General features: G+C 36.9%; 1 protein-coding gene and 2 pseudogenes across 1 annotated transcript; all 3 read left to right on the top strand.

Annotated features, from left to right (window-relative positions):
• The first annotated feature begins 22 nt into the window (after nt 1-22).
• Nucleotides 23-832, top strand: LOC145090136 (vacuolar protein sorting-associated protein 60.2-like; annotated as a pseudogene).
• Nucleotides 833-14,704: 13,872 nt separating this feature from the next.
• On the top strand, nt 14,705-16,365 carry LOC145088737 (uncharacterized). The gene is made up of 4 exons (XM_079027140.1): nt 14,705-14,992; nt 15,078-15,449; nt 15,555-15,812; nt 15,899-16,365. The coding sequence occupies exons 1-4, from the start codon at nt 14,951-14,953 to the stop codon at nt 16,214-16,216; spliced, it is 990 nt and encodes a 329-aa protein (XP_078883266.1). The 5' UTR covers nt 14,705-14,950; the 3' UTR covers nt 16,217-16,365.
• Nucleotides 16,366-21,585: 5,220 nt separating this feature from the next.
• On the top strand, nt 21,586-22,395 carry LOC145090134 (vacuolar protein sorting-associated protein 60.2-like; annotated as a pseudogene).
• Nucleotides 22,396-27,393: the final 4,998 nt, after the last annotated feature.

The raw sequence follows: 27,393 nt of genomic DNA, 5'->3' as shown, positions 1-27,393 counted from the left end.
CAGCATCTGATAATTTTTTCAAATGAAGTACACCAGGCGAGTCCTTCAACACAATAACATATAAACTTTATAGCATTTTAAATGTTTAATAAAAAAGGATCACATATGTTTGAATTTTGAACATGGGTATGAATTAAAAAACCTACCTGAGAAGTGAAGGCAAGATAACCTCCTCGAATTTCTGGATCTACTGTAGAGTTGATAATGAAAGTAAGTTATACTTGAGCAGGTATGAAGGACAACGTGAGATGTTGTACAATCAAACATTCAACCTGGATCAAGTTGCATTCTCTATAGAAGGTATTAAAGATGCTCAGCAAACAGTATGTGTCACAATTATCAAGCATTTGCTACAAATGGGATCAACCAAAGAGCTGAAAGGATTGATGAAAACTGTGAAGATACAAGACATTGATGTTAGTATAAATATTATGAATCTCTTTCTTTTGATACTTTGTAATTACAGACCATTTAATCTTGTTTTTATGTTTAGAATTTGCAAGATGAAATGATGGACATGATGGATATAAGCAGTGAGATACAAGAATCTCTTGGTAGAAGTTTAGTGTGCCAGATGATATTAATGAAGATGATCTCATGGGTGGTAAGCACAAATTCATTATTATTATTTTTCTTTTTTTAAATGTTAACTTCACTTCATGGAAATGTTTCAGAACTTGATGCTTTGGAGGCAAACATGGATCAAGAAACTGAAGGTGAAGGGGTACCTTCATATACTCAACCTGATAATGAGCCCGATCCGAATGAAGAACTTAATATGCCTTTAGCTCCAAGTGGACATGCAGTGCCAGTGAAACCATCAATCAGATGACCTCATTACAAGAATCTAGAGTAAAATCACAACAAATTTCAAGAATTTCAGATACCCAAATTGCTAAAATTGAGAACTCTTATGTTTCACATATGCAATCTAACATCAGAAATGAAAAACAAGAAGTGCATTTAAATACTTCAAGAACAGATAGAAGAGAAGAAAAACAGGAAAGAATAAATCAGATGACCTCATTACAAGAATCTAGATTGAAATCGCAACAAACTTCAAGAATTTCAGATACCCAAATTGCTAAAACTGTGAACTCTTCTGTTTCTCATACATCTAACATCAGAAATGAAAAAAAGAATTGGGTATATGATTTTTAACACTATTGATTCAAAAAAGTTTTACCTAGTCGAGCAGCATGCTTAAGCATCATCTGTGGTAATAACCCTTTCTGCAAGGTTAGCTTCCAAATTTAACATCATTAATTAGTTAATTAATTAAAGGGTATTTTGGGAAAATCATAAAAAAGATAACCTTTTTTGGTTTTGTGTTACTAGGTTATGCATGATCCTAGCGGAATGAGTAGAGGTTCTGGTTTTAAATACTAGGAATAAGAATATCTTTTACAGGTTCTTGATCTTTGGGTAAAGGGGTTTTAGGAGGGAGACCTCGTTTTTTTATAGGTGTGTCTTTTACAGGTTCAGTGAATGCAAAAACTGCATCTGGATCTGGTCCCACTTCAAATTCTTCACGATTGTTTATTTCTGCCCTTAGTTCTGCAGAACCAGGGCACCATAACATAAGATCTGCAAAATGATTAGCTTCCTACCTGCAGAAAGGGTATAATAGTCCTTTTCCAAGACACTCACAGAATTATGGTCAACGGTGGGGATTTTCACCATACCAAGTTGTGGAGTATTAATGAGGACTTAGCTCTACAATATCAGCTTAGATCTGTCGTATCAACTTCAGTGTCTTCTACTTTCTTAATCAATGAGGACTTCAAATAGATAATCAAATTCAACATCAATTATCAAAGATGTGGTCAACTATTAAACCAATAGATCAATTAAAACCCTAAACTAAATATGCCTCATGTTCAGGGAACTTTGGCATTTCTGCTAATATATCCATCAGGGCTGCACCTTTCCTACTCAATTCAAAATACTCCACAGCCATTCTCATTTTTCTGTAGCATTAATCACTATTTGGTATTAAAATTCTTGGGATTTGACCATGATCAGAAAAGACGATCTTGTTAAGCCTAACACAGCATAAAACTTGCCCGGGTAGTTCTTCAGGATGTTGTGCCTAAAAATTGAGAATCCAATCAAATACATATATTCAGCTTATGAATCACAACACAAAATCCAATTCCATATTCAAAAACCAGAAACCCAATTTACCTGAATCGTTAAACCAATGCCAAGAATCCAAAGTTTCAATCGTCCCTAGAATGCATCAAGTGCTTTTCGTGAGATGTAGCTGAATCGATGTATATCTAGGTCAATTTCGAAGTAGTCATGTCCCTGCATAAAAAGAATATGCACAATTTCAATTTCGTAATTCCGAATTGAAGATTGAGATTTAAAGATTAAAACCCAAGATTTGGAAAGGAATTACGAACCCGATAGAATGTTTGTTGACGGCGTGAAAGAACCGGTTTATCGTTTATCCACATTTTGAGTGTCCAAAATATCACTGAACCCACCGTATTTAAAGATCTTAGCAGCTTCAACACGTTCGTCTTTTAATCCGCTCAGGAATCACGAATCCAGAGACACCACGATTGTGGGGGCAACGATTGATAGATTTTCCGCTTGTTGGACAGTCCATTTTCCGGTCTCTTCCATGCCTGTTTTATCCAACACTTTGTCGACTAGATATTCGTCTCCCTTGTCGTCCTTTATTTTGAAGATGTCTACGATGATTTCAATCAAGAAGCTTTGAAGATCCCCTAGAATCCATTCCGAGAACACTTTGTGTAGTTCCTTGTTCAAGAGTTTCCCAACGGATTCAACACGTTGTATGCTTCGGAAATCAGCTACATGTCGCCATAATCGATTCCGTTGTGGACCATTTTGACGAAATTGCCGAAACCGCCTTCGCCGATGTATGTGACACATGGACCACTGTCGGGTACTTGAGCGGCTACTTTGAGCACGATGTGGAGAAGTGAAGCGGTGGATGTTTGAGAATCAAGAGAGAAGAAAAGAAAGAAAGCGGGTTTTCGACATGGATGAGCTAGGGTTTTCAGCCGGTGGAAACAAAGCGGGGTTTTTAATTTTTTGGATTTCATTTCCCCCCATGAGAGATGCAACGCGCGTTTCATTAAAATTTATAAAACGACATGGTTAGACGACGCACATTTTATTTAAGGTGCCCTCCGTTCTTTTTTTTTTATTTTTATTAGACACTAATTTAAGGGCACGCAAAAATGCGTGCCCTCTATGCTTCATATATTGGAAAACTGACATCAATTTTTAGGGCACGCACAAATTCCCGTCCTCTATCAGCGCGTGTCATTGATTGCGCGTCGTGAAAGGCTGTTTTTCTAGTAGTGAAGTTTGCAACTTTATGAATCTCTAGGTCAAGGTGACCTTAGAATGGGTTAGAAATGGCCATTTGCCAAGTTTTAATGCCATGCATGGAGTTAGGTCATATTTCCCCTTTTTGACCCAATTTTGGTTCAAGACATGCATTGGTCATGCATTTCTATAAAGCACCCACCTTTGAGATGTTTTTGAGGCTAGAACCTCTTCTAGAAAAGTTGGGTTCCAAATCTCAAGGATTTGTGCTTAATGGTTAAGCCTTTGAGTTTTCAAGCCCTATGGTAGGGTTTTTGAGCTTTTGGAGTAGTCCCAAGGGATAAAGTTAGAAATTTTATCCTTTTTGACATATTTGGAGTTTAGATCTGAGCCATAGAGTCTCTGGAATCGAAGAATCAACTATATGTGTTAAGTTGGGGAAAACTCTGCGAGTTGTCCAGCCAACTTTCCCTGACTTTCTGAGTTATGTAGAACTTGACGAGTCCAAGAGGTGCACTCGACGATTTGGGTCAACATGGACTGTTGACCTTGACCATTGACTTTGCCTTTGACCATGGTTGACAAAGTTGGACTTTTGAGGGTATTTTGGGTATTTTAGGATTTTGATGGATTTGGTCATGATGGTTGTAGGTTTTGATTCAGGAGCTGAGATTTGGATTCATACCTTATCAGTTCTGCACTGCTAGTGAGGTGAGTTGTCCTCACTATACTTGCGGGTCGAAGGCACCAATGCCGAACCATTGGATTGATATCTTGTTATGCATGCTATTGTATTGTTATGATCTGTTAGATCGGTAACCTGGTAGATATGATGTTGTTATGCTTAGTGATCAATAGATCTGTGTGATTGGATGTAGACCATTATATGATTATCTGTTATATGTGCACATGATTTGTTGGTGGATGAGGCTTCACTGCTTTGTACGTAAGCCAACAGGTCGAGGCATTCCAACCCGATGGTTGAGGGACTAGGGCATTCCATCCCAAGGATGATTGGACCCATAATATATTGTCATTCCAACCCAATGGTTGAGGGCCTAGGGTATTCCATCGCGAGGATGATTGGACCCGTAGTATATTGGAATTCCAACCCGATGGTTGAGGGGCCTAGGGTATTCCAAACGGATGGTTGATTGGGCCCAAAGTATGTTGTTATTATAATTATGCTATTTGTTATGTATTGGTATTTTGGAGGAACTCACTAAGCTTTGGGCTTACAGTTTTGGATTGTGTTTTAGGTACCTCAGGCGATCGCGGCAAGGCAATGGTGTTATCATGCACCTCCCCATGCTTTGATTTTACGATTTTGGGATTTATCTGATGTGAAACTTATTTTGAAAACAAATTGTAATAAATGATGGTTTTGTGGTTGTTTAAAAAGTTTAAAATTTTCAAGAATTTTACGAATGTTACAAGTTGGTATCAGAGCCTTGGTTTGAGTGAATTGGAGGAACACTCGTGTGAATCCGGTCACAAAGTTAGGAAACATTTTCAAAATGATTTTTTCAAATGGTTTTCAAAATACTCAAGGAGGATGCGATGTGTATGATCAGACGGATCCAGTAAGTAGACCCGAAAATACCATACTATTGTTTGATATCATAATATGTTAGAACAACATGCTACTGATAGGCTAGGGATCTTCAGGAACTGCATGATAGAATTGCTTGGTTATATGATGCCTGATAGCCTAGGACCTTTCTTTTATGGTATTGACATCATTACTGTAGTCGCTTAGTGTATTCATCATGGTTATATAAAACTAAGATCTTATAGCCTGGGAATGTTTGGTTTGACCATATTTCCTGTTATTGTTTGATGAAGGGCTTAGGGTAGGATTAGATATCCGAATGTCTATAGGGTCCAGTGTTATGTATGGATAGTATACGTGAGTGCTGCAGGGTTTGTGGAAGTTTCATGGATGAGTCATGTGGGATCAGTCGGCCAGTCGTGAGATGTTTGGCCTCTCCTCTAAGGAGTGAGGATTGAGTGTTCGTCTTTGCTTATTAGTATTGTTAGGGCGTTGTAATGATCATTGAGACAAATACGTGTAGGTGTAGAAGGTAGTATGGTATAACATCCCCAAAATACGGTCTAAAAATTTCGTTTTGAATCATTAATAAAACCCTTGAATATCAAACAGCATATAAAAATATAAGTCGTGTAACTCAATAATATCATAACATCTGTCAATGTAACAAAATCATATATCAAATATCAGAGTGAATCATCCCAGGCTAAAAAAAATTGTGGTGTGTGCCATGCAGTCATCCCGAGCTCTTCCTTCCGTTACCGGAAGTACCTGAAACCAAAACTGAAATTGTAAGAACGAAGCTTAGTGAGTTCGCCAATCTACCACATACCATACATACAAACACATATATTGGTGTTAAAGCAAGAAAGTAACCCTCTTAAACTTAGACAATCCGAAGCCATCACTAGATCGGCAATCAACTTCTCATCAACAATCAATGATCGCATCCGCAGTATCTTCATCAAACATCAACTTAGCTTTATATGTTATTTTTCACTTTATGTTGTTTTATCCAGTGTGCCTTGCATGGACACTTAGACAGATTTAGTTTTTTGTTTGTTTCTTGTAATCTTCGAGACTCTACATATAGAGATCTCAGGTTCTAATTAAAAACACCTCTCTCTTTCTTTACATCTATCTTACATCTCTCACTACTTTCTTACTTGCTAAACTGGAATATGTTATCATAATCTCTCCTCTGAGCAAGTCATTCGTGACTTAATCACTTTAAGTTGATCAATCTTACTAACTTGGTTTGATTGCAATCCTTGTTACGTATCGGTTTAAGTGTTACTTGATATAATACTTGTTGTCATTTATGTTTCCTTATATTTCCGCATCTAATTATCTAACTCTAACTCTAACTTATTATTATTGTTGAGCTTTATGATCCTTTGAGATTAACTTATTCCACATATACAACTTATTCTAACGTTTGTTCAAGTGTGTCTCAAAAGTTTTTCTCTCAACAATTGGTATCAGAGCCAAAGTGGTTGCTTTTTAAACAAGAACTCTGAGTTTAAAAGGCCTACTATACCACTGAAGCTCATTTCTCTTTAGAATTAAAAAAACCAAAAAAATCAAGCAAAATCTTTTTCAAAACAAGGAAATATGGCACAAGCATTTATCACTTAATGTTTCCAACAGTGTTGGAGGTTCGAATAGAGCTCCAATATTAGTGGCAAATGAGTATCATCACTGGTCTCAAAGAATGGAGAGATATCTTAGAAGAATTGGACGAGATGTATGGAGATCTGTAGAAGAAGGACCTCATGTTACCATTCTCACTCTAGTTCAAGTCGATGGCACTCAAACTAGACTAGGTGGAGGTCAACCAGCCATGAATCGTCCCACTAAAGATGATCTTGAAAAGATGGAAAATGATGTTGTTGCTTTTTATGAGATATCCTTTTTAGTGGATCCTGACAACTTCGATATCATCATCAATTGCAAGTCAGCCAAATAAATATGAGATGTTCTCAAGAACTTGTATGAAGGTATAGAACAAGCACAAGATAAGAAGCTCACTACCGCACTCAATGAGTTTAACAATTTCAAAGCTCATGCGGGTGAAAGCCTTGAGGACTCTTTCAAGAGATTCAACCTCATTGTTACGAAGTTATCAAATTTTGGTAGTGTCCAAAGTAATCATGAGAATAACCTTCAGTTTCTCAATGGTTTTGGTAGATACTGGACTACGGCTAAGATGATAGTCCAAGGAGATAGAAAGATTCACTCATTATCTCTTTACAAGTTGTATGGTGAACTTCAAGCACAAGAATCCACTGTACTCAAAGACTGTGCAGACTATGGAAGCCCACTCACCCTCATAGTTCAAGCTCCTCACACCCAATCCACACTTTACACTCCCTTGTATGACAACCCACCACAATCATACGAAGCTAATTCAGAATACGATGATGAAGAAGAGTTCCAAAATGCTATTGCTCTTGTTAGCCAACAATTCAACAGGCTACCACCCTCATCCTTTCGCAAAAATAAACAGTTTACTAAACCTCCCTTAAATCGCAACTTTAATCCTCAGAATAATCACTCTCGATATCCTAAAAACCCTCACCAGTCTCCACAATCTATAAACCCTCATCAAGTCAAGGAAATACCGCAACCTGCTAAACCAACTGACTCTGGTCCCTCAACCGAAGTTAAAGAAGATGTCATCATTTTTCATAAGTGAAATAAAGAGAATCATTTTGCTAAATACTGCAAAGCAAATGTTGTTAAGGACAAAGCCTTTTATCTTCGAATGGATCAGGAGATCAATGAAAAAGAAAAGGGAAGGGCATATATGGCCCAGGTGAAACGAGATCATCAAGTATGGTCTTCAAGCGATGAGGATGAAGACTTCAACATCAAAAGCAAGGGAAAGATTTGCATGCTGGCCACTGCGGACGAAGATGGATCGACCAAGCTTGAAAAGAACTACTGTTGTATGGCTAAGGACGGAACTCTGAGCATTGTTGACCATGTAAAACTTATGATTCAAACTGTAACACTCGTGTTTATAGCCTAGGCATTTATATTGAGTTGATAGTCTAGGTTAACCTTTGTAACTCATTTAGAAGAAATGAAAAGGAATTATGTGAATTTTATGTGAATTATGTTTTTTTATGCTTAATTATTAGGGTTTAATTAATTAAGAATAAAAATAAGTGTCAAAATTAAAGTGTGAGATAAGTCCTATATCTTTACATAAAGTTGTAGTGGTCGAAACAAGGATTTCGGGGATATAAAGAATACCAAAATCCGAGTTATAACGAAGAAGTTATCACCTGTCGAAGTTTCGCGACAAAACCGACACGGTGCTGAATGTCGTTAAAAGTGAGTTTTTGATAAACTACTTTTTAGCCTTAGTGATCTAAACTAAAGTCGTAGTATTCGTTAAACCGAGAAGTTCGATAAAAAGAACGCCCAAATCTGACTTCGTATGAGTAAGTTATGATTTTTCGAAGTTTCAGCTTAGTAGTAGACAGCTAAAAACTCAAATTTTAGATCGAGCGATTTTTAGCCGACACAACCTAAACGAGAATCAAAGGTCTTGTCATTAGGAGCACAACGGTAAAAAGTCTGACGAAAACGAACGTCGGATGAAGAAGTTATGAATTTTTAACGGATTTCCTGTCCCGGTCTGTTAAAAATAATAATATAAAATTTAAAGTCAAAATTAGCCGACGAAGTCTAAACGGAAGTTATAGAGCATAACTTTAGCTACGCTTGCATATAAAGAACGTCAAAAACGGAGCTCGTATGCGAAAGTTATGGATTTTAGAAGTTTTGGCGCGAAAATCGAGAAAATTCGCATAGTCACATTTTGCCACGTCACCTTCACTGAAAGAGTGCCACGTGTCCTGCTGAGTCACCAAGCTGCTGAGTCATGCGAAGCCACGTGTTGGATTCTGATTTGACCGAAGGGAGGTCCAATCTGAGGCTCGCATATGGACCGAACCTCGCACCCTAGCTCCGAGCCTCGCATATGGGTTACGACTCCGTGGTCCAATCAGCGAGTGCCACCGAGACCCTTGCACGTGCTGACCACCTGTGCATCGGACACACGCTTTGGACCAATCACAAGAAGCCAGCAGCCCCTTCGCACATGCTAACCTCGTGCGAGGCACCCCCTGCGAAGCCTCTCAGCCGTCGGATCAGAAGCTTCTCAGCCGTTGGATCAGGAATTCGGACCCTATAAATAGAAGGGTACCTGCGAAGGCTCTCGGTTACATTTGGATTTTTGCCATATTTTAGCCCCTCTCTTCATATTTTCTTCATTTTAGAATCCCCCAAAGCCCCGGTACCGATTGTAAGCCTCGGAATACGCCACGAAGTGCCCGAGAAGCCCAGAAAATTTATCTTTTCGGTTTCGAAGCCCGACTTTTGCAAAGCCCGGTTTTATTAGAAACGATCGTTTTAGGAAACAAATTGTTGCCCGATTATCACCAAATCAAGTGAGTGTATAGTCACTTTCATTTTACACATAGATATGAAGTATTTACCTTATAATACGTGCTATGTGTAAATATATTAATTGTTTATTTGAGGTGACTGTTGAGTTGATGTTTTGTACAAGTTTTAAACTGTATAAGTATTTTTATCTACAAATATGTTGGGTAGAACATGGGTAGATAGTGATGTGTGATAAAATAAAATTGAGGAGAGGCCTCGATGTGTTTTAAGATCCAGTCATCTAGCGGAGTTTGGATGATGACCACGGAATTTCTAGACAGTCCAGTGGGAAACATTAGCAGGTCCGCAACCTGTAGGTGTTAATGAACTGAGAGTGTTCATTCGTTGTACTCCATCCCCCTCATGGTTTCCTTTAGGACATGTATGGCTGAGGAAACCCCTTAGCAGTAGTGTTCATCCCGATGATATTCTTTAGGCTAGGTCCCTTGTGAAAAGTGTTTAGGGACGTAAAGTGAGGATAACGGGAACGGGCAATCAGGGTTATTGTTGATTGATGAACTTAGTAAGTTTACTATTATTGTGGGTTGAAAACCCTATATGCTCACCAGGCTCCCAAGCCTGACCCACTCAGCTTTTTATGTTACAGGTAGTGGACCCTGAGCATAGTCGGAGGACGACGAGAGATTTTTGGATTATAGGTCAGTAGTTTTAAATAATTGTTGAAAGGCTTATACTGTCTTGTTTATGCTTTTGATCTGTATCGGAAAATGACATCCCGAGGTTTTGATATATATGGAAAATATATACCTTCTTAATGAAGGATTTTGATAAACTTTTATCATATGTTGTTTGGGGATCAATTCTGCAACATCTGTTAAAAAGATTTCTCTGATTTTATTTTAAAAATCATAAATTAAATCGGTCTTTTCTGGCCAAGAAATTAGGGGATGTCACACAAACTCTCAATTATAGCATGCATGATTGTCAACCATTCCTTGATAACCTTAATGACACATGTGATGTCGTCCTTTCAGACTATAACAAAGCCCTAGATGAGAAGAACATAGCATCCCAAGAAATGTTCCATGTTAGAGGACGTTTAGAAGACAAAAGACTCAAAGTGGCCATGCTAGAAAAGGACTTAGGATTAGAAAAGGATGCAAAAATGTTATGTGAAACCTAGTTAGGCATAACATTAAATCAAAGGGATTTAGCACAAAAAGAAATTGTACGTTTAAACTTGTTAATTGAAAATTTGTTTAATGAAAGCGAGGCCATTGAAAACCTTGTAAATAATGGAACCATTGACAATACGTATAATTGGGGATGGTCCAATGGGTACTCCACCACAAAGGACTCATCACCCCGGTTTAACAAGGACTGTATTTATGTCCCTCCTGACCGAGAATTTCACTTTCCTGTAAATGACAAGACTTCTCCCGAAGACATTAGAGCCCACTTCAGTAGACTTCACAATCTGAGTAATAATTGTGTCATCAAGGAAATTCTTCCCAAAACCTCGGATCACATATATGATCAAATTCCAATCATTGGTACCATTTATCCCAACTCTTAGGCTTCATTAGTTGTCAATGAGGAAATCCTTGTGGAAGGACCTGAAACAACCTTGTCCTCTGACCACAGTCCTTCTAACTGCAGTCTTGACCAAATATTACCATACATAAAGTGTCCCACTGAAGAACCATTTATGACTTACTCTGCGGTAGTACAATCTTCCTTACCTCAGATTGAACTCAAGTGTACTATGACCATTCAGCCAATCCTTCATGAGTTGACTATAGAGAATTTTGAATACGGTCAATGTTCTCAGAGTCCTGAACCTTCTGGTTCAGATGACTCAAGTCCACGATTCCAAAAACAATCAAAGGTTTCCAAGAAACCGCAGTTGAACATCAATGACTGCAGTTCTCCAAACACTCAGGCAAAACTGGATCTAAAGGAAGAACTTAGTTCTCGTAATAAAAGGCGGGAAATACATTCAAAAAACAAAAAGCAAGCCAGATTTTCAAAACATAAGAGTCCAGAAAAACTCGTTTTCTCAAATTACTTTTTGAAAAACTCTGCAGTCAAGAAATCAACCAAAAAGAAATTTACAGTTTCAATAAACTTTGCAAACCCCTTTGACAAGACTCAAAAGCGAGTAAAGTCTTTTCAAAGTAATGGTTTTCAGATCTATTCCTTAAACAACCCAAAATGGAAATGTATTTTACCAACTCCAACACATTTCAAGTCACCTCGACTTTTCAGAAAAACACAACCTAGGAGATTTGCACGTACACACACTCTTCCAAACGACACTTTTTCAAATCCCAAGGGTACCATTGTCAAATCTCAATCTCTGACTGGTCACAAGACTTACCTTACTCCGTCCAGACCGCTGAACAAGCAAAGTGTCTGGATGAATGAGAAAAATCTTACCTTTGGATTTTATCATCGTAAAAGACCTAATCAAGTCAGACCTTGCAATCCTCCAAAATCTCGTAATCCTCAAAGGCCTTAAAACATCAAGGTACAGGTCTCAAGGTTGACTTAAAACCTGTCCCGACAACCTCGGTTCATGCATCTACGAAAAATCCATCTTTCGCCTCGGGCTCCAAACTCGTTTTGGTGCCCAAACTAACCATGTAATTTTCAGGCAATGTGCAAGGAGGATCAAGAAAAGGAGTGGTTAATAGATAGTGCCTCCTCCTTGCACATGACTGGAAGGTTAGAATACCTTTGAGATTTTAGGCCTATATGCAATGGTGGAAACGTCACATTAGACAACAATGCGAATGGAATAATCTGAGGTTACGGTGTGCTTACTACAGGGAACTTTTCATTTCAAAAGGTTGCTGATATAGAAGGTATCAAGCACAATCTCATCAGTGTAGGCCAACTATGTAAGGCAGGCCATAGGGTTGAATTTGATAATGATTTCTACGACATCATGACAAGCGATAGAAGCACCTGTTTGATCAAATCTAAGTCCGAAGGAACTATGAATCCATTGGACGTCTCTCTGATAATTGGGAAACCGCAGTTGTGTTTTCTGTCCAAAGCAGTATCCAAAGTCATTTGGCTATGGCATCGCAAACTAGCTCATCTGAACTTCCGATAAATCAACAACTTGGTCACCGGAGAACTTGTCTGAGGTCTCCCTATTCTGAAGTATAACAACAATACTCTTTGCCCAGCCTATGAGTGTGGAAAACAGTTTAAAGGAAGCCATCCCATAGTGATTGACTCATCCATTTCTAAACCCTTAGAACTCTTACATATTGATCTTTGAGGTCCATCTACTATATTCGGTCTCCATCACAAGAAATATATATTGGTTATTGTTGATGACTTCAGTCGTTTCACTTGGGTCTTCTTCTTGAGACTCAAATCAGAAACACTGCAGGTTCTGATCAATTTCATCAAAGAGATTTAACTTCAAATCAAACTACCAGTACACCTAATCCGCAGTGATAATGACACTGAGTTCTCAAATCATTTCTTAAACTATTTTCTGGTGTCAAAAGGTATCAGTCACAACTTCTCAGCTACCTACACACCGCAGCTACCTACATTTTCCTATGGTTAGTTCTTATTTACAGATTAATAAAGTTGGTTACCAATTTATATGTAATTAGAAATTTGGTCAAATTTACTAATATTTTCATCAATTCATATACTACTTTGTAAGGTCCTACACAAGCAAACACAAAATTAGTTATTAATTATAATTGGGCTATGTAAGATTTGTTAAAAACACTTATGGTCACAATTATGTTCTCTGACACAGTTAAATTGTTACTTTTATCACTTAACTAAGATGTGGTCAATCCTAGCTCTAACAATTTAATGGTCACTAAATCACTAGGTAAACAAGTTCATGTAATTTAATATTCACTAAACTACACTTAACTTGAATTAAAACAACAAAGAGAAACACTTTAACATGCTAGGTAAGCTAATCAAACAAATAATGTGCGACAATATCCTCAGGTGCGGTAACCTTATCGGAGTCAATTATCCTGGTCGGTGTCGTATTCACAATGTCATCATGGTGACGATGTGACATTATCTCATTCGAATAGGTGTCAATGATTGTATGATAATTGAGAAATTAAATATCCTTTAACTTTTATTCCTACAAATCTTCCTACCAATTAAATAAGTATATTTGTCATATTAGTATATTAAACTATTATTAAATGAATATTAAATATTACACATGTTATTATTTAATTGGATTGAAAGATTTATATGAACAAACGATAGAAGGATATTTAATTTCTCATGATAATTTCCAATTTTAATATGGGGTTTTCTATAAATATCCTCTCCCTTTTCCAATTCCACTCCCCTTTATTTGATTTTTTGTCTTTTGTTGTTTTTTTTTTCTATTTTGTTTTTTTGTTGTTTTTAATTTTTATTATTATTATTATTATTATTATTATTATTATTATTGTTGTTGTTGTTGTTGTTGTTGTTGTTATTATTATTATTAGTATTATAAATTTTGAACAAATTTTTATAATTCGGACGACGTTATAAAATTCGAACGACTATATAAAATCGGTTTTTAATTATTTTTTATATATTATTATTATTATTATAAATTTTGAACAACATTTTATAAATCAGATGGCATTATAAATTCGAACGACTATATAATATCGGTTTTTAATTATTTTTATTTTATATTTTATAAATCGGTTTTTAAAATTGGATGACATTATAAATTCGGATGAAATTTTAAAATTCGTACGATATTATAAATTTGGACGACATAATAAAATTCGAACGACTATATGAAACGGAACAAAAACAAAGTTTGTCTTTATTTATCACGGATCTATTAATTGGTTCGTTATTACATTTGCGTGATGCGTTATGCGGATTGAAAACAAACTTTACTTTTGTTTCATTTTATATAGTCGTTCAAATTTTATAATGTCGTCCGAATTTATAACGTCTGAATTTTAAAATGTTGACCGAATTTTATATGGTTATCGAAATTTATACTACTAATAATAATAATAATAATTATTATTATTATTAAAAGAAAAAACAACAAAAAAAAAAAGAAAAAAAAAAGAGAAAAAGAAAAAATATGATGTTAAATCAAATGTAAATGTAAAAGATTGATTAGATTGATCTTAAGAATGTAAAATTAATTAAAGAATATACTTATATCACAACACTTTAATATACAAAAACATAAAAATACACGTTGTTTTCTAAGTTTGTAGGCGCGTCCAATAATTGGAGTAAAAAGCCATGTGAACTATGGTTACGTTGAATGTGTGAAGTAAGAAGTGATATAGTAGTAACCACAAATTCCTCAGTCAGAAACCACAGGGGACCGAAAAAGCACATTTGAATTTTGATGGTTACTTAATTTATTCAGTTCAAAATAAAACACGATATCTTAAGGAAAGATTGCGTGTGCGTTTTCTCTTTTACCGAAATAGAACTCTAGAAGAAATGATGAACCCCACATAACCAATTCACCATTCACCGACTATACGAGAACTCTAGAGGTAACCAGATTGTGTTACATCTTCTAAGAAAATAGTGACCAGGTTGCCTATAATAAATACCCAGAGACAAGAACACAGCATCACATCAAATCCAATCTCCTGAGACGAACAACAGCAACACAACCCAGCCACCATGGTTAAAGCAATTAGAATTCATGAGCACGGCGGCCCTGAGGTCATCCTTGTTCACCTAATTGTCTCTTTCTTTCTTGATTTCATTGAATGGAGACTAATGGTATTGAATTTCTTTTCTGTTACAGGTCTTGACATGGGAAGATGTTCAAGTCCCAGATCCAAAAGAAGGAGAAATCAAATTGAAGCAAAAGGCAGTTGGTCTAAATTTCTTGGATGTGTATATGCGTCGAGGTGAGCAGAATCTAGCTCCACCCTTGCCATATATCCCAGGTATGGAAGGAGCCGGAGTTGTAACAGCGGTGGGTCCCGGAGTAACCAGCTGCAAAGTTGGAGACGTCGTGGCTTACGCTAGCCCGGAGGTGGGTTCTTACGCCCAAGAGAGAATACTTCCCGCAGATCTAGCGGTGCCTGTTCCTTCTTCCGTTGATCCCGTTGAAGCAGCCGCCGCCATTTTTAAGGGTCTCACTGCACATGTCTTGATCCATAAAGGCTTTAAAGTAGGTGACCCATTCAATTCTTGATTTATGTATATTATCTGTAGATGATAAAAAGTTTGTTTCAGTTTTAATGAAACAACGATTCCCATATATATATATATTTAGGTTGAACCTGGACATACAATCCTGGTACATGCGGCGGCAGGTGGAGTCGGATCTTTGGTTTGTCAATGGGCAAATGCGATTGGAGCCACCGTCATCGGAACGGTGTCGACCAAGGAGAAGGCTGCGCAGGCGAAAGAAGACGGATGTCACCATGTGATTCTTTACAAAGAGGAGAACTTTGTGGATCGTGTGATGGAGATTACATCAGGCAAAGGGCTGGAAGTAGTCTACGATTCAGTCGGAAAAGACACCTTCAATGTAAGATATAAATGATATTAATTAATGGTTTCTAATTAATTTGTAGCTGGGTTTCAACTAATTAATTTTGTCTTTTTGAAATGAAGGGATCATTAGCGTGTTTAAAGAACCGTGGATACATGGTGCTTTTCGGGACTGCCTCGGGTGTACCAGAGCCTGTGCGTGTTGATCAGATTGCACCCAAATCACTCTATTATACGTTTTCATCGATCACAGAATACACGGTTGAAAATCGAAAGGAGCTGCTTGTGGCTGCTCAAGACTTGTTTTCTAATATTGCAAAAGGAGTGTTGAGGATTCGTCTTAATCACAAGTATCCTCTGTCTCAAGCAACCCAAGCTCACATTGATCTTGAGAGTCGAAAAACATCGGGATCAGTTGTGTTGATCCCAGACGAGGAATGATTTCATAAGTTTCATGTACGTTTTGTTGTATGTTTACTTTCTGTATATCTATGTTTTGTTGTCTCTTTTGTATTCCAATGCACCTTTGTAATTTTTTGTGGAGGAGGGCCAAATTCAATTTTGTAATATAATGTCACTATTTTATTTTATTCTATTTCTATGTGGTGTTTTTAAAATTATCCCAATTATCATAACTATAGATAATTTTTTATTAGTATATGTTAGTAGTAATAACATAAAAATAAAACAAAGTTTCAGAAATGGTCTCTAACTTTTAAAAAAATGGCAATGTCGAAGATAATTTTCAAAAACACTTTAGATTTGTTCATATTGTTTCTAAAAAATTTCACGGATGGTCATCTTGCCTACCATTGTTTGAATTTTAAGTTAAATGTATTGAGATTCTTCTCAACCAAAGTTGATCAAACATATATATTTGAGTGACCATTTCTAAGATTTTTGAATAAAACTCAACCTTTTCACCAACACCACAATCTTCATCCTCTTACCCCTTTCGACATCATATGACTCATGTACAACTCATAAGTTGGAGCTTTCAATTGAAATAGGATTCCCATAATACACATAATCATCCCAGAACTACTACTCGGAGATCCCTAAACCTCCATGTCTTAGATCCATCGGAAGACCACATCCACAATTCACGAGAGACAACTTTGTTGTTATTTGTCGCCATTCGCCATTGGGTTGCCAGAAAGTCAAGCTAACAACAAACAAAGCTCACAATCTTGTTAGTCGAACATATGTTTATTATGTATTTATATAGGTTGTATTATTTCCTTTGTATCGGCCCACCCATTTATTGTGGCAGCCAACTTGTAACGCCCCGATTCTCAGGTATTGTTTAAATAAGATTTATTGGGTTAAGCTCTACTCGACGAGTTGGTTGCCCTACTCGTCGAGTAGCAGCGGGGTGGGATCGCGTGTTAAGTGACCTACTCGACAAGTCCATATTGGGACTCGGCGAGTAGGAGCTGGCAGATGGAACCCTAAATCCCGGGGTTTGCACCTTTATTTAAAGGAGCCTCAGCCTCCTTTGGCCTCTTTGCAGACTTTGAGAGCTCCTTAAAACCCTAATTCGTGTAGTATTCCATTTTGGTGTGTCTTAAGCTTGGAAAGAAGGTTGGCTAGAAGAGAAAAGCTAGTAGTGCAAAGGAATTGAAGCAAGGAAGGTGTGGGAAGCAGAATTTACCTCAGCTAGCATTCTTTGGAGGTATCAAGTTGCCATCCTCACTTCCCTTTTTCCTTTTGTTGAGTTTTTTTTTTTTTTTTTTTTTTTTTGGGGGGGGGGGGGGGTTTATGGATTTTGAGGTTGATAAGGTGGGCTATGGGCTAGATCTAAAGTTGTAACTTCAGATCTGGACCCTCCTTAAGTTTTAGAATGATAAAGTTGTTGTATTGGTCGTGAATGAGGCCCTCCTTGGGCATGAGACCCCATTAAGAGCTTAGATTTGGCATTTAGAACCTTTGTAGCTATGTATGCACGTAAAGTTTGCAACTTTACGTGAAAAGTGTGACAATCCGAAATTTCCATTCTGAACTACCCATATCAAGGCAATAAAGCTTAGAACAGTTTCAGGGAAATTCCAGACTTCGGGTATAAGTTTGGCAGTTTTCAGGATTTACACTTAAGGAGATATCAGGAGAGTGGTTGCACTAGGGTTTTGTGCAACACTATTATTCCAACACTCTATTATATTAGAGATCATTTCAGAAATAAAAATATTTTCTGCCAAAAATATTTCAGGACTATAAATAGATTTCTGAACCAAATTATTCATTATTCACATTTCCAACTAGAGAAAAGGCATTTTCTCTCTGACGGATCTTCGGGTTTTTATCCCAAATTGTGAGTACCCCTTTCTAGTAGTGTTAGAATGCTTATTATGTGCTTATAACATGATTTAGATGGCTAAATCATTAGATCTAGGAGTTTACTCCCCAAGGTGTTCTTGGGCGGTAAACTCCCGAAACGAAGCCAAAACCGACCCTTGTGTTATACCACTGCCTTAGACTATTATGTATGTGTGTTAGGGACAAGAAAACATCCATAAATCCACCCAAGTTTGGGAGTTTACGGCCCAAGAATATCATAGGCCGTAAACTCCATTTTCAAACCTCAAAATGGTGTTTTAAGGCCTCTAAAGCTTTAAGGCTTTTATCAAGGCTAGTTTCCATCTAATCTAAGGCCTTAAACACATCAAAGAACACCAACAAATGAGAGTTTACGGCCCAAGTGTATCTTAGGCCGTAAACTCCATAGAAATGGACCAAAGGGCACTTTTAAGGCTCCTAAAGCCTTAGACAATTACCTAGACTTGTTCCCATTAAATCAAGGGCTTGAACCACATCAAAATCACTTAACAAAGTTTCATGTACATTTTGTTGTATGTTTACTATCTATATATCTACGTTTTGTTGTTTCTTTTGTATTCCGATGGTCAATGGACCTTTGTATTTTTTTTGTGGAGGAGGACCACATATCCAACACCAAATTCAGTTTTGTAATATAACGTCTCTGTTTTATTTTATTCTATTCCTATGTATTGTTTTTTAAACGTATCCCGATTATCATAGCTATAGATAGTTTTTTATTATATATTGGTAGTAATAACATAAAAATAGTACAAAATTTCAGAAATGGTCTCTTAACTTTTCAAAAAATGGCACGTGGAAGGTAATTTTCAAAAACATTTCAGATTTGTTCATATCGTTTCTAAAAAATTTAATGGATGGTTATTTTGCCTACCATAGTTTGAATTTTCTGTTAAATGTATTGTAAATAGATTTTTTTGCCTTCTGAACAAAAGTTGATCAAATATATATTTCTGAGTGACCATTTCTAAATTTTTTTTTGAATAAATGTAACATCCCGACTTCCGGGAATGAGATTTATTCTTTAAAAAGGCAAATTTCCCTTGGAACTCGTCGAGTTGATGGCCTCAACTCAATGTGTTGAAGACTTTTGGAGGGCGCATCTTTTTGGACCAACTCGACGAGTTGGTAAGGAAAACTCGACGAGTTCGTGGCTAAATGGGAAACCTTAAATTTTAGGGTTTGCACCCTATATAACCTCCTTAAGTCCTTGCACTATCAGCCTCCGAAGCCTAATATCGGCCTTGTGAACCCTAATCTTCATTTCATCTCATATTGTGAGTTAATGTGTCATTTTGGAGCAAAAGAATGAGGAGTTTGAGAGAAGGAGGCAAGGATCTAGCAAGCTAAGCCCTCATCTTCAGTTTGACACTCTTTTGGACCATTATAAGTATTCAAGACCCGATTGTTATCTATCTATAAAGCTAGATCTTGAGTTTTGTCCCTTTTTCTCCTTATTCTTGGATGTTGCAATGGATGAACTTCATAAAGCACTACTAGAAAAACAGCCTTTTATGACGCTCATTGCGCGTCGTAAAACGCTCAGACGACGCGCAAATGCGCGTCAAGGAAGGCCCTGTCATAACGAGAGACGACACGCTTTTGCGCGTCGTCTAGAGACGACGCGCATTTACGACGCGCATTTATGACACGCAATGTGTATCATTAAAGCCGCTGTCAAGAAATGCCATGTCATAAATGAAGATGACACACATTTTTGTGTATCGTAACTTTTATTTTTTAAAAAAAAAAATTATTTATAGATTTACGTAAATTTACTAATTTTCAAATTACATGACACATTTAATGTCTCATAATATAAAATAAAATCTCATACACAAAAAACAAAATAAATTGCACAAATTATAATATGTCATACAAATAATCATTCAAATGTTAAACAAAAATAATACATTGCTAACATGGGTTATGCATTCCTATAAAACTAACAACCCACGGTGACCTTAATCTAGATCGAGGTTGACTTGGATCAATGGCAACGATTGAACTGCAAGAAATATATAGATCAAATTGCTTAACAAGTGATAAGTAAACAAATCCATTAGGATTTAATCAATTTTACTTACTTTGATCTTAAAACTTCGGGAACTAGAAGACCAAATTGCTTAACAAAATCAGCAAAAGCCTTGTTGGTAGGGTACCCTGTACAGCTTATACGAATTGCTTCTAGAACCCCCTTTATGAAGAGTAAACAAAAGAAACTTCAAATATGATTCAGGAATCTTTATAAAAGTTCAAACATCATTATATGCAGTCTACTCACCCCACAACATAATTGATGAATGATGTTGACATTATCAAAGAGTAACATACCATTTCCTTTTGAAGATTCCCAGAGATCCCATCTCTCTAATATTGATGCCATCTCTCTAGCACCTGAGTCAAGGGGCATGTTGACTCTCCCCTGAAAATTAAAAAAAATATATCAAAATTTTTAATACTCTTCACTCTAAATAATGTTAAATTGTTACTTTGTTTGATCTTTTGGATCGATTGCTTTCATGGGTATGTCCAACAGCATCTGATATAACCTCTTCACTGTATGAGAAGGTGAAGAAGTGTCCATGTCATCTGACATACCAGATGAAGCTCTTGATAAGTAAACTTTACCACTCATATCCAAAAAACTTCTCAGGTCCATAAATATTACCTGATATGAATTGACTGCTACTTTGAGGCTCGAAGGTTTGAATCTTCTGGTGCAAGTAGCTTAAACAATGCCAAAGCTTCCTCAAATTTTCCGGATGCTGTCAATTGTACAATCTGCATTTTGATACAAGATTTAGGTACTGATTAAATTACATAAATGGCCATTTCTCTTGTAAAATAATTGTAGCATAAGGCTTCTGAATAAGACGAGGCTCATTACTAATGTGCTCAATAAGGCGTGACTCTAAATTCCTTAACTTCTCTGGAAGTTCACCATCAGGACCACATAGTGCATCCATGTTGTAATCATAGTTAAAAAGAAAGTTAATATGAACAAAAGTTACAGAACCATGTTTGATTTAATTTTTTATTGAAAACAAAAGTTAATATGAACAATAAGGCGAGGCTCTATTATATGACATGAACCATTAGGGTTAGTTGAATAGCTTCCTTTAGGGACTCCCCACAACACAGGATTATAACTTTTTATTGAAAAAAAAAAGAGTAAATTTTTAATTTTTAGAACAAATCAAATTTTAGAATCAAGAATTAAAGAGCATGAATTAGAATTACCCCCAGTTGTATCCATCCTCATTTTGGATGGCTGTGATGTACTCCTGTTGCTCAGGTGAATCTGGTGGCAGAGATTTGAGCATCTCCATATCTAATCTTTTTCATTGCAATCCAAATCATAAAATCATACACTGTAAAATCTGAATAATAAGAAAGAAGGAAATGAAGAGTTTTTCTTACCTACAGACTTCCAAATTATGTGTGAGGCCAGCATCTGATAATTTTTTCAAATGAAGTACACCAGGCGAGTCCTTCAACACAATAACATATAAACTTTATAGCATTTTAAATGTTTAATAAAAAAGGATCACATATGTTTGAATTTTGAACATGGGTATGAATTAAAAAACCTACCTGAGAAGTGAAGGCAAGATAACCTCCTCGAATTTCTGGATCTACTGTAGAGTTGATAATGAAAGTAAGTTATACTTGAGCAGGTATGAAGGACAACGTGAGATGTTGTACAATCAAACATTCAACCTGGATCAAGTTGCATTCTCTATAGAAGGTATTAAAGATGCTCAGCAAACAGTATGTGTCACAATTATCAAGCATTTGCTACAAATGGGATCAACCAAAGAGCTGAAAGGATTGATGAAAACTGTGAAGATACAAGACATTGATGTTAGTATAAATATTATGAATCTCTTTCTTTTGATACTTTGTAATTACAGACCATTTAATCTTGTTTTTATGTTTAGAATTTGCAAGATGAAATGATGGACATGATGGATATAAGCAGTGAGATACAAGAATCTCTTGGTAGAAGTTTAGTGTGCCAGATGATATTAATGAAGATGATCTCATGGGTGGTAAGCACAAATTCATTATTATTATTTTTCTTTTTTTAAATGTTAACTTCACTTCATGGAAATGTTTCAGAACTTGATGCTTTGGAGGCAAACATGGATCAAGAAACTGAAGGTGAAGGGGTACCTTCATATACTCAACCTGATAATGAGCCCGATCCGAATGAAGAACTTAATATGCCTTTAGCTCCAAGTGGACATGCAGTGCCAGTGAAACCATCAATCAGATGACCTCATTACAAGAATCTAGAGTAAAATCACAACAAATTTCAAGAATTTCAGATACCCAAATTGCTAAAATTGAGAACTCTTATGTTTCACATATGCAATCTAACATCAGAAATGAAAAACAAGAAGTGCATTTAAATACTTCAAGAACAGATAGAAGAGAAGAAAAACAGGAAAGAATAAATCAGATGACCTCATTACAAGAATCTAGATTGAAATCGCAACAAACTTCAAGAATTTCAGATACCCAAATTGCTAAAACTGTGAACTCTTCTGTTTCTCATACATCTAACATCAGAAATGAAAAAAAGAATTGGGTATATGATTTTTAACACTATTGATTCAAAAAAGTTTTACCTAGTCGAGCAGCATGCTTAAGCATCATCTGTGGTAATAACCCTTTCTGCAAGGTTAGCTTCCAAATTTAACATCATTAATTAGTTAATTAATTAAAGGGTATTTTGGGAAAATCATAAAAAAGATAACCTTTTTTGGTTTTGTGTTACTAGGTTATGCATGATCCTAGCGGAATGAGTAGAGGTTCTGGTTTTAAATACTAGGAATAAGAATATCTTTTACAGGTTCTTGATCTTTGGGTAAAGGGGTTTTAGGAGGGAGACCTCGTTTTTTTATAGGTGTGTCTTTTACAGGTTCAGTGAATGCAAAAACTGCATCTGGATCTGGTCCCACTTCAAATTCTTCACGATTGTTTATTTCTGCCCTTAGTTCTGCAGAACCAGGGCACCATAACATAAGATCTGCAAAATGATTAGCTTCCTACCTGCAGAAAGGGTATAATAGTCCTTTTCCAAGACACTCACAGAATTATGGTCAACGGTGGGGATTTTCACCATACCAAGTTGTGGAGTATTAATGAGGACTTAGCTCTACAATATCAGCTTAGATCTGTCGTATCAACTTCAGTGTCTTCTACTTTCTTAATCAATGAGGACTTCAAATAGATAATCAAATTCAACATCAATTATCAAAGATGTGGTCAACTATTAAACCAATAGATCAATTAAAACCCTAAACTAAATATGCCTCATGTTCAGGGAACTTTGGCATTTCTGCTAATATATCCATCAGGGCTGCACCTTTCCTACTCAATTCAAAATACTCCACAGCCATTCTCATTTTTCTGTAGCATTAATCACTATTTGGTATTAAAATTCTTGGGATTTGACCATGATCAGAAAAGACGATCTTGTTAAGCCTAACACAGCATAAAACTTGCCCGGGTAGTTCTTCAGGATGTTGTGCCTAAAAATTGAGAATCCAATCAAATACATATATTCAGCTTATGAATCACAACACAAAATCCAATTCCATATTCAAAAACCAGAAACCCAATTTACCTGAATCGTTAAACCAATGCCAAGAATCCAAAGTTTCAATCGTCCCTAGAATGCATCAAGTGCTTTTCGTGAGATGTAGCTGAATCGATGTATATCTAGGTCAATTTCGAAGTAGTCATGTCCCTGCATAAAAAGAATATGCACAATTTCAATTTCGTAATTCCGAATTGAAGATTGAGATTTAAAGATTAAAACCCAAGATTTGGAAAGGAATTACGAACCCGATAGAATGTTTGTTGACGGCGTGAAAGAACCGGTTTATCGTTTATCCACATTTTGAGTGTCCAAAATATCACTGAACCCACCGTATTTAAAGATCTTAGCAGCTTCAACACGTTCGTCTTTTAATCCGCTCAGGAATCACGAATCCAGAGACACCACGATTGTGGGGGCAACGATTGATAGATTTTCCGCTTGTTGGACAGTCCATTTTCCGGTCTCTTCCATGCCTGTTTTATCCAACACTTTGTCGACTAGATATTCGTCTCCCTTGTCGTCCTTTATTTTGAAGATGTCTACGATGATTTCAATCAAGAAGCTTTGAAGATCCCCTAGAATCCATTCCGAGAACACTTTGTGTAGTTCCTTGTTCAAGAGTTTCCCAACGGATTCAACACGTTGTATGCTTCGGAAATCAGCTACATGTCGCCATAATCGATTCCGTTGTGGACCATTTTGACGAAATTGCCGAAACCGCCTTCGCCGATGTATGTGACACATGGACCACTGTCGGGTACTTGAGCGGCTACTTTGAGCACGATGTGGAGAAGTGAAGCGGTGGATGTTTGAGAATCAAGAGAGAAGAAAAGAAAGAAAGCGGGTTTTCGACATGGATGAGCTAGGGTTTTCAGCCGGTGGAAACAAAGCGGGGTTTTTAATTTTTTGGATTTCATTTCCCCCCATGAGAGATGCAACGCGCGTTTCATTAAAATTTATAAAACGACATGGTTAGACGACGCACATTTTATTTAAGGTGCCCTCCGTTCTTTTTTTTTTATTTTTATTAGACACTAATTTAAGGGCACGCAAAAATGCGTGCCCTCTATGCTTCATATATTGGAAAACTGACATCAATTTTTAGGGCACGCACAAATTCCCGTCCTCTATCAGCGCGTGTCATTGATTGCGCGTCGTGAAAGGCTGTTTTTCTAGTAGTGAAGTTTGCAACTTTATGAATCTCTAGGTCAAGGTGACCTTAGAATGGGTTAGAAATGGCCATTTGCCAAGTTTTAATGCCATGCATGGAGTTAGGTCATATTTCCCCTTTTTGACCCAATTTTGGTTCAAGACATGCATTGGTCATGCATTTCTATAAAGCACCCACCTTTGAGATGTTTTTGAGGCTAGAACCTCTTCTAGAAAAGTTGGGTTCCAAATCTCAAGGATTTGTGCTTAATGGTTAAGCCTTTGAGTTTTCAAGCCCTATGGTAGGGTTTTTGAGCTTTTGGAGTAGTCCCAAGGGATAAAGTTAGAAATTTTATCCTTTTTGACATATTTGGAGTTTAGATCTGAGCCATAGAGTCTCTGGAATCGAAGAATCAACTATATGTGTTAAGTTGGGGAAAACTCTGCGAGTTGTCCAGCCAACTTTCCCTGACTTTCTGAGTTATGTAGAACTTGACGAGTCCAAGAGGTGCACTCGACGATTTGGGTCAACATGGACTGTTGACCTTGACCATTGACTTTGCCTTTGACCATGGTTGACAAAGTTGGACTTTTGAGGGTATTTTGGGTATTTTAGGATTTTGATGGATTTGGTCATGATGGTTGTAGGTTTTGATTCAGGAGCTGAGATTTGGATTCATACCTTATCAGTTCTGCACTGCTAGTGAGGTGAGTTGTCCTCACTATACTTGCGGGTCGAAGGCACCAATGCCGAACCATTGGATTGATATCTTGTTATGCATGCTATTGTATTGTTATGATCTGTTAGATCGGTAACCTGGTAGATATGATGTTGTTATGCTTAGTGATCAATAGATCTGTGTGATTGGATGTAGACCATTATATGATTATCTGTTATATGTGCACATGATTTGTTGGTGGATGAGGCTTCACTGCTTTGTACGTAAGCCAACAGGTCGAGGCATTCCAACCCGATGGTTGAGGGACTAGGGCATTCCATCCCAAGGATGATTGGACCCATAATATATTGTCATTCCAACCCAATGGTTGAGGGCCTAGGGTATTCCATCGCGAGGATGATTGGACCCGTAGTATATTGGAATTCCAACCCGATGGTTGAGGGGCCTAGGGTATTCCAAACGGATGGTTGATTGGGCCCAAAGTATGTTGTTATTATAATTATGCTATTTGTTATGTATTGGTATTTTGGAGGAACTCACTAAGCTTTGGGCTTACAGTTTTGGATTGTGTTTTAGGTACCTCAGGCGATCGCGGCAAGGCAATGGTGTTATCATGCACCTCCCCATGCTTTGATTTTACGATTTTGGGATTTATCTGATGTGAAACTTATTTTGAAAACAAATTGTAATAAATGATGGTTTTGTGGTTGTTTAAAAAGTTTAAAATTTTCAAGAATTTTACGAATGTTACAAGTTGGTATCAGAGCCTTGGTTTGAGTGAATTGGAGGAACACTCGTGTGAATCCGGTCACAAAGTTAGGAAACATTTTCAAAATGATTTTTTCAAATGGTTTTCAAAATACTCAAGGAGGATGCGATGTGTATGATCAGACGGATCCAGTAAGTAGACCCGAAAATACCATACTATTGTTTGATATCATAATATGTTAGAACAACATGCTACTGATAGGCTAGGGATCTTCAGGAACTGCATGATAGAATTGCTTGGTTATATGATGCCTGATAGCCTAGGACCTTTCTTTTATGGTATTGACATCATTACTGTAGTCGCTTAGTGTATTCATCATGGTTATATAAAACTAAGATCTTATAGCCTGGGAATGTTTGGTTTGACCATATTTCCTGTTATTGTTTGATGAAGGGCTTAGGGTAGGATTAGATATCCGAATGTCTATAGGGTCCAGTGTTATGTATGGATAGTATACGTGAGTGCTGCAGGGTTTGTGGAAGTTTCATGGATGAGTCATGTGGGATCAGTCGGCCAGTCGTGAGATGTTTGGCCTCTCCTCTAAGGAGTGAGGATTGAGTGTTCGTCTTTGCTTATTAGTATTGTTAGGGCGTTGTAATGATCATTGAGACAAATACGTGTAGGTGTAGAAGGTAGTATGGTATAACATCCCCAAAATACGGTCTAAAAATTTCGTTTTGAATCATTAATAAAACCCTTGAATATCAAACAGCATATAAAAATATAAGTCGTGTAACTCAATAATATCATAACATCTGTCAATGTAACAAAATCATATATCAAATATCAGAGTGAATCATCCCAGGCTAAAAAAAATTGTGGTGTGTGCCATGCAGTCATCCCGAGCTCTTCCTTCCGTTACCGGAAGTACCTGAAACCAAAACTGAAATTGTAAGAACGAAGCTTAGTGAGTTCGCCAATCTACCACATACCATACATACAAACACATATATTGGTGTTAAAGCAAGAAAGTAACCCTCTTAAACTTAGACAATCCGAAGCCATCACTAGATCGGCAATCAACTTCTCATCAACAATCAATGATCGCATCCGCAGTATCTTCATCAAA

Source organism: Lactuca serriola, chromosome 2, assembly GCF_051521515.1.
Source record: "Lactuca serriola cultivar US96UC23 chromosome 2, Lser_US96UC23_V15, whole genome shotgun sequence".
In the NCBI taxonomy this organism is placed as follows: domain Eukaryota; kingdom Viridiplantae; phylum Streptophyta; class Magnoliopsida; order Asterales; family Asteraceae; genus Lactuca; species Lactuca serriola.
This window is presented reverse-complemented; position numbering and strand designations above follow the sequence as displayed.

Excerpts from the sequence above, each read along its gene's own strand:
- LOC145088737 (XM_079027140.1), top strand. The coding sequence starts at position 14,951 with ATGGTTAAAGCAATTAGAATTCATGAGCACGGCGGCCCTGAG. Across the intron at positions 15,450-15,554 it reads TGATCCATAAAGGCTTTAAA|GTTGAACCTGGACATACAAT; the intron begins GTAGGTGACCCA and ends ATATATATTTAG. Across the intron at positions 15,813-15,898 it reads TCGGAAAAGACACCTTCAAT|GGATCATTAGCGTGTTTAAA; the intron begins GTAAGATATAAA and ends TTTGAAATGAAG.